Source organism: Myripristis murdjan, chromosome 4 (assembly GCF_902150065.1).
Source record: "Myripristis murdjan chromosome 4, fMyrMur1.1, whole genome shotgun sequence".
NCBI classification, from domain to species: Eukaryota; Metazoa; Chordata; class Actinopteri; order Holocentriformes; family Holocentridae; genus Myripristis; species Myripristis murdjan.
The window spans coordinates 19,913,525-19,921,911 of record NC_043983.1 but is presented as its reverse complement, the minus strand read 5'-3'; the positions used below and the strand labels follow the sequence as shown (position 1 = coordinate 19,921,911).

General features: G+C 38.6%; 1 protein-coding gene across 1 annotated transcript; it reads right to left on the bottom strand.

The window, feature by feature from the left end:
• Nucleotides 1-4,181: 4,181 nt before the first annotated feature.
• LOC115358171 (claudin-18-like) lies at nucleotides 4,182-7,940 on the bottom strand. The gene is made up of 5 exons (XM_030050020.1): nucleotides 7,721-7,940; nucleotides 6,135-6,299; nucleotides 5,912-6,050; nucleotides 5,708-5,821; nucleotides 4,182-4,323 (listed from the first exon to the last, which is right to left on the bottom strand). Exons 1-5 carry the CDS (start codon nucleotides 7,938-7,940, stop codon nucleotides 4,182-4,184), a joined length of 780 nt encoding a protein of 259 aa, XP_029905880.1.
• Nucleotides 7,941-8,387: the final 447 nt, after the last annotated feature.

The window sequence follows — 8,387 nt, the reverse complement described above, 5'->3', positions numbered from 1 at the left end:
CCTAACACAGAACAGAAACGCCATTCATAATATCTGTCAGTGTGGGTTCCCCATTCTTATATGCCAGTTTGATCAGAGAAGTTTGAATGTGAGTGACATTTGCAGTACTGTCCTGACTTCCCTTTTGTTCAATACGCTGATTTCATTTGTTTGGATATTCCATCGATTAGATTGCAAAAAGAGCAATTTGAAGCCAAACAAAAGGTAGGAAGTTCTATTGCCTGTGGATTATATGGCAGTTTCAGCCCTGTGGCCCCCTTGCCCATAACAGTAACATGCATTTTGAATAATACAGGCTTTTGGGTAAGGACGGGGAGATGGGTGGTATTTACCTCACCCTCTCATCGTTCCACATCCACAGCCCCTTCCTGTTGGGGCAAATCTCATCAAACCTGTACTCCTCTAAGTGCTGTACTGAGAATATGTCTCTGTCAACCCTGAAATGTAAAACTATCAATTAAAACCCAAACCCTGCCTTGACTGGCAAATACTTGTTTATTTTATTGCCATCTCCAAACACAAGACCAATGCATTTAATTTGCAAAGAGTGCAAATTAGTGCTATTTTTTTTTTTTTCAAAAGTGAAACAATAAACATTGCTATTTTTTACTACATTCATTTGTGTTTAAAATTTGTAATTACCAGAAACTAAAAAAGGGTTTAAACAGACTGCTTAAAATGTCTGGCCTATCTACATGCATTTCCTGGTTTTAAAATATGGCCCAACTCTTTTTGTAATCTGTTAATGTAATCTGTTCTATCCCTTCCAATCAATAGTCAGCATCACTTTGTCTTTGAGCTTGGATGTGAGGCCCCCTACAAAAAGTTTTGTTTTAAACAACGATGGATAAAGGACAACAGTTTTATATGAAGAGACAAACAAGGGTGGAAAAAGAATATGAGGGTAAGATAAAAAATCAAACTAAGCAATGTGAGTATCCATGTTTATGTGTCTCTCTGTCTGTGGGTAGAGGCGTACGTGCAGTTCATTGGTATTATTTTTTTACTTCTTGACCATTTTTTGGATGGTTTGCAACACTGTCTAACTGACCGGTAAGCAGTGAGCCACAGTTACATCCATTTTTTACACTCTTCCTTGAGCTCATGGCTCTGTGTGCAACACTGAGGTTTTAACACTGATTAAGACATAACAAAGTATAGTTTATGATCACGTTCATGCTTCAGTTAGCACTTAGTGTTGTATCATTTAACTTGGTTGGTTGTTAGGGATAGTAAAAATTTACAGAAAATACTTTTTCATTTATTTTGTTGACAATAGTTTATTCCTGTATTTTTTTTTTTTTTTTAAGATTCTTGTATAGGCTGTATTTCAGTGTGTTCTTGTATTATATTATATTATTCTTACTTCCATCCCCAGCTAGTGTTGCATCTGATCCCAGTAGCTGCATTGGGTGTAACAGTGGAACTACTGTATGTATCTGACATTACCTCACATAATCTGTTTGTAACGTAAGTTATTTATAATCCACAAATAGGGATGTCTTGTATCAAAGTGTTACAACCATCCCCGGCCTCCCCTAAACTAAACTTTCCTGCAGCAATGGAAGGCTCATGAGGCCAGGCAGCATTTGTTCGCCGGAGCCAAAGCCTGGTGAGAGAATACAGTCCCACCATGGAGGAGACCCTGGAGAAGAAGCTAGAGAAAATGAGCTTAACAAAGGTTTGTCACCATTATCTGGATGTAGAGCCATTACTTTTCTACAATGTAATTAAAGCAATTAATGAATTATACAGTGCTGCTGTGATAAAATGTTACTACCTACTTATTACCTTCATTAATTGCATTATCATCAAGAAATGTGATTTCATGGAAATCATCTAAACCCTTTTTTCCCCTCTCCGTGGATAAAAGGCATATCCCAGAGGAGCGATGAAAGCCCCGTCTCCTTGGTATCAGGGGCAGCAGAAGTCCAGATAGGTGCAGAGCGAAGCGTTTGACCAGCGAACAAGCCTCAGTTCAAGGAGGAACTGTCTGTCTAAACAGGCTCACCATTCACTTTAATTAATTCCCCTGATATATTGCGACAGTTATTTGATTTAGCATAAGGTGCTGGGGGGCTGCAGATAACTATTTCTAAAAACATAAAATAATAACAATGATTAAAGATAACAGTATTACCATGGAGTTTTTTTTCTGATACATTTTGATCATGGCTTGTACAATGGAATTGTTTTCAGATAAAGTGATGGCTCATGCTGCACCCTAACATCCTACTGAGAAGTACTGAAGACATCTGACATACAGTTTGCTTGCAACTGTCACATGCAGGTGGACGAGTGGACGCAAATGCAGGCACAGAGGCGGGTCGCAGAGACAAATAAATGGACTTATTAACAAACTCTACGAGCACTAGGAAACACAGGCATGACGAGCACAAAGACCAGACAAAGAGCTGAGCAGAGGGTAAGACTTAAATACTCACTGAACTGATTAACTAAGTTGACACAGGTGACGAGGCAGGTGTGGAGGAGCAAGCAAGCAGGGCCGGAGAGAGACATAATAATAATAATAATAATAATAATAATAATACATTTTATTTATATAGCGCTTTTCAGAGAACTCAAAGGCACTTTACAAAGAGATATAGGAAAAAGAAGCAGTGTACAGAGGTATAAAAATAAGAAATATAAAATCAAAGATGCAGTACATAGGAATATAACACTCAAATATAAAATCTAAGAAGCAGTACACAGGAATATGACAATAAGAAATGTAGGAATCAAGAAGCAGTGCACAGGACAATTAGATTAGCAGGACATTACAGAACATAGGACATTACATGACACAGGATATTAATCACACACTAAAAGCAGTTCTGAAAAGGTGAGTTTTGAGATATGACTTGAATTTTGGGAGGTCTGCACAGTCACGGATGTGTTTGGGGAGAGAGTTCCAGAGGGTGGGAGCAGCGATGGAGAAGGCTCTGTCACCCCAGGTCCGGTGCTTGGTTCTGAGTGGTGGGGACAGGAGGTTGGCATCAGAGGAGCGGAGGCTGCGAGAAGGAGTGTGGTGGTGGAGCATGTTGGTGAGGTAGCAGGGGGCCTGGTTGTGGAGGGCTTTGTAAGTGAGGAGGAGGATTTTGAAATGGATGCGTTGAGGGATGGGGAGCCAGTGGAGCTGCTGAAGGACTGGGGTGATGTGGTCACGAGAGCGGGTATGGGTGAGTAGGCGAGCGGCAGAATTTGAGAGGGACATGAGGGCAAAAAAGGGAAAAATACTGAAACACACTACAAACACAGGCAGGAAATAAACACCCAGTCCAAGACAGGGATCAAAACTGTGACAGCAATAAAGCTATAATTCAGATGAGTTCAATGAGAAAATAACATAAAAAAATCCCAACTATGACCTAACACGAAGCCCCCATCTATCCTTACTTTCTCTCATTGCCAGTGAAGCCATTTTTCCTTTAATAAGGTAAAGGGTAGAAGCTTAATTTCCTGAATTTTCTTTCCATTGAGAAACGTTTTCACTTTTGAAATGGGGTTCAAAAAATGTTTATTGTTTTAATTACTCTTTGCAACAAACTGTTCCTAAAACAAGCCCGGATACAACCAAAAGAAATCATTAGTAATAACAAACATTATTTTGACATAATTTTGCCAACAACATAACACCTTGCCAGAGGTATAACTGTACAATAACTGTATAATTTTGACCATCCCTTTGAAAACATATAAAACATTATGTTATTCAATCTAATAATGCTCCCATACCATTTCAACGTATGATACCCAGTCCTTATCTTTTCAGTACAAGGTGTGACATGGTGATCGCATTGATTTTGTAATACAAAAAAATATACAGTTTGTTTTTATCTAACACACAGCCTCAGTAACACAAAACTAAAGATCATGAAACATTGTTTGATAATTAGGGTAAAGTTAGAAAAAAATCATAATAATAACAAACATTTTCAAACTTATAGTTGGTCTAGCGGTTCCACCACCTTAAAGGACAGATTATTTAAATAATAATAATAAAAAAAATAATAATAACTTCAATAACCGCTACTCCACTGACTGCTGGCCAAAAAAAAAAAAAAATCAATGCAAAGTACATTATCACATTAAGCCATTACAGCGTTACGTTACGTTACGTTAACATAAAAGAGAGGTATTTATAACTATGAAATTAGAACTGATAGCTCCTATCAGTTCTACACATAGTCAAATCTCTGGTTCGACTGCCGTCCGTCCATACTCTGGGCTTTGTAAGAGTCATTGTAGGTTTGCCGGGGTCTTGGGTCAGTCCTGTAGATAGTGTGGTGAGAGGCAGGCTTGTAGGTCGCCCCATCATACCTGAGGAATACCAAAAACCAAACAGTATTAATAAAAATTGACAGAGTACATGCATATTTGTGAGCAAAGTATGGTACTTGCATTTATAAAGCATGTTGTATTAAGCACTGGATCCTAAAAACAGAGAGAAAGACAGGAACCACAAAAGATTAAGAGGCAAGAAAATGATCTGAAAATCAAAATTTTGGCTGTGAGAGGGAACGGACATTATTTCACAAACACCACCTCGACCTCTCAACATTATGCCACTCATGTCGATGAGAGAGTGACTAACAATAAAAAAATAAAAGGCTTAAAACACCAGGTGGCCCAGTGTGACCAGGAGAATAGGAATAACCAAAGCTTTGTAAATACAACACATACACATAATTATACTCAATACAAGGGGGAAAAAAGATGTTTAATGTTTCAGAGCACAAAATGATTGCAGTTTCTCTGTGTGAGGGTTGATATCATTCTTCAACAGACCACCGAAGTGGTCGGTGCCTCCAGGGCACATCCAATTGCTATTTTTTTCCTTTTTGTCTATGGCAAAAATTAATAGTTTCTGGTTCTCATTTTCCAATAATTTCATTCTTTAAAGATGTTGAACCATGATATTACAAAGACCACAGGGTTACATGTTACATGTATTATTGAATTAATCTATTTTTATAATCTATTTGCTGTCAAAGTAAACCCAGAAAAACTCCTAGAGACATTTAACTTCAATGACAGCTACTGTTATGGTACATTAGCTAATACTCATGATTTTAGCTTTTTTTTTTCCAGCACAACTTAAAACATGTTCCACAACACATCAGCAAATAAAAACATGCTATATATAAAGTAGTTGGCATTGGCCTCAACCCTAATTTAAAGTAGAAATGTTGTACCCCAGTGCATTTTCCCATTCTTCTGGTTCTGCATTTCAAAGGAGATTGTCTTACAATGTAACTTTGTCTTGCAATGTGCTAGAAACTTCCATCCCATGTATGTTTCTAGGCAACAGTAACGCCACTGTCATGCTGATTTGCCGTTTTTACTTCCAGCACAATGTCTAGGAAGGGATCTTTCCAAATCTGTCAGTTTTCACTGGAAAAAAAATGCAACCCACTCGTTTTTTGTCTTCTCTTTACCGTTGATTTTTGTCACATGGACTGTAAGCAAGGTACAGTGCTTAATTTTGTCCATGCATGCATTATTTATGTGGACTGGGATTTGTCCACACTAGCTGTGAAGTCCAGAAACTGGAAATACCAAGACAACAAAGACGATGGGAGGGGCGCATGAAGTTAATGGAGGACATAAGTTCTATCCACATTTTGCCAGTTTCTATTGGTTGCTGGAAGAGGTAAATAAAGATAAAAGATTTCTTAATGCTCATTTAAGTGATTGAACGTACCGTTGGTGTTTCTCGGGAACCATTCCACGGCAGGCCACACACATCATAACCCCTCCAATGAACAAGATAGCTGCTCCAATCCAACCGACAAAAAGGGCAGGGCCAAAAGTGTACCTACAAGAGCAACATAGTTACAGTAGCAGAAACTGTCACAGCAAATTAAATATCACAATATCCACCTATTACATGGCCTTGTGTCTTTACCTTGGAGCCATGGCTCCTGTGAGTCCACCCATGCCGCCCCCTCCAAACATACTGAATCCACCGTCTGCATATGTGGTGAACCGAAAACTTTGCACAATCAAGTTAGCAAAGGCTGACACTCCAGCGATGCCGCAGACACCTGGAAAAAAAAGTCTTGTTGAAACTGATGCAAAAAGGATGTAACTGCTATTATATATGAAATGTGAACAAATCATCATTATACCTGCGACAAGCAACATGATCCCAGATGTCAGAGTCATGGTAGCCTTCATGTTGTCCTCCATGTTGCCCATTTTCAAACACTTCAGTGCAAATATGGCAATGAGAAAGCCGATGGCTCCAAGAATGATACCCACAATCATCAAGGCCCGCACGGCTTGAAGCAAAGCTAAAAGTCAAAAGGTAGACAGTTGATCAGTTTTCTTCCCAAGTTCTGCTTATAAGAGATTTTCCAGCACATTGAAATGAGTTTTGTTGGGAAACATTTTGAACAACTTAAAAAAACAACATAAAACGCAGCACACCTTTTTACACAGACGGAGGTGAGACATAATTCACAGCACAACTGAAATATAACATCTCTGCAAACTTGGCGCACTTAAAAAGTTGATTCACTGAGTTTTCAGTCAATGAAAGAAGGCCAACAGTGTTGCAGACACATTATTTGTTATTATTTGTTATTTGTTAAAACAGTAAATAAATAAATAAATAAATAAATAACAGAACGGAATTACAGCAGTGACACAAGTTATGCTTAGCCAACCAGGTTTTTGAACTTTCAGAAAAATTTTATTTTATTCCAGAAACACAGCTTTCATTCTGCAACAGACTGTATTTTTAGGCAGGGGAAATGGACAAAAATTGGCAAAAAAAAAAAAAAATTAAATATTGTAAAACCTTTTGCAAAATATATGAATAAATGATACATTTGGTAAACAGCTTTTGTCTTTAGCCGGCAATTCTCTTACCTGGCAGTCCTAATATGGTAAAATAAGGCCTGCACTGTGTTGTACCATAAGATGTTCCAACACATGAGTACCACAAACCAGAATACGTATAAATATTTGTTACAAGTGAGGTCGAACGATCTTCTAAACTCCACATATCCATCGCTGTTGCAGATGATATCAAAAACTCCCCTAACACTGACAGCATGAATCCTATCAGCTGAATCATTGAGGCAGCCATTTTAGTTCTCTTGCCCAGTGAAACGAAACACCAATATCATGGAGTCACAAAATGGAAGCGTCGATCCTTGTCCTTATCATTATGTACGGTTCAACAAGGAACAAGCCTTATCAAATGTTTACCTAAAATTTTCATGAGTCTTTGTCCCGGTTTCGGGAAACAGGAGCATTTCAATAAACATTTCCACCCTTTTAAGGTGTGGCTTGACCTTTCATCACTGCTTTTCCCGCACTGTCCAAAAATACCAATCAGAAATCGTTCGATCAATTACATTCATTGCTGTCAGTTTTTTTTTTTTTCTCAATAGCCTTCCATCATATGGGACTACTCACTTGTGATACTATCTCCTGTGCTAACCATCCATTTTCCATACAGCACAATGAATAACAATTTAAAAAAAAAAAAAAAAAAAAGTGTGTGCATGATCTTAACTAGTGCACTGTGGTCTTATTGATTGGTTTGGCTTCATTTTCTTTAATATAAGAATGGCAGAACAGATAGATTTTGGAAATCTGATGCAGTCACCCATTATTTCTACATACAATTCATCTTTTGGTTTCATGGTGAATTTTGTCTGTTTCTTGTGCCTGGCATTTTGTTGATAAGGACAAAAATGTGTACCTGGCAGTCCCAGAATGGTGAAGTATGGACGGCACTCTGTGAAGCCAGAGCTTTCGCGGACACAGGACCTCCAGAGGCCAAAATATGCGAAGACGGCAGTCACAGGGTTGTCGTAGAGGTCCTCAGTGGCCCACTGGTCCATCCCGGTCGCAGCAATAATCCCAGCTAACCCTAACAAACTCAGGACTAAACCCATCACCTGACAGAGAGTGGCAGCCATGGTGTTTTGTCTTTATCTTTATCTTTTTTCTGTTCGCTAAAGCAAAAGCTCTTGAAACTGAGACCTAAGCAGCTCTCCTCAGCACTGTGCCTGCAGGTCACCCTGACTGCTGTTTTTGACTCTGTTTGAATATGATAGTGGCTGGTTTGAATTCAAGAAGGACTTCACCAATGACCCTGAGTGTTTGCACACAGCACAGTCACCCACAGCAGAAGCTGGGTGGAGCATTTTAGTATCGGCTATGATTAATTTTTCTCACTAATAGTGCTTGGTTAAGAGTGAACTAGATCTGGTGGGCTACCTAACTTGCTAACTGTTTTAAGTTAACCTTTATTTGTATTTTTCATTCATCATTTAACAAAATGCCAACTCCTTGCATATAAAAATGTTACTGGAGTGAGCTTTTTGACAAGTATCTGAAATTTGTATGCTTCAGTCACAACACTT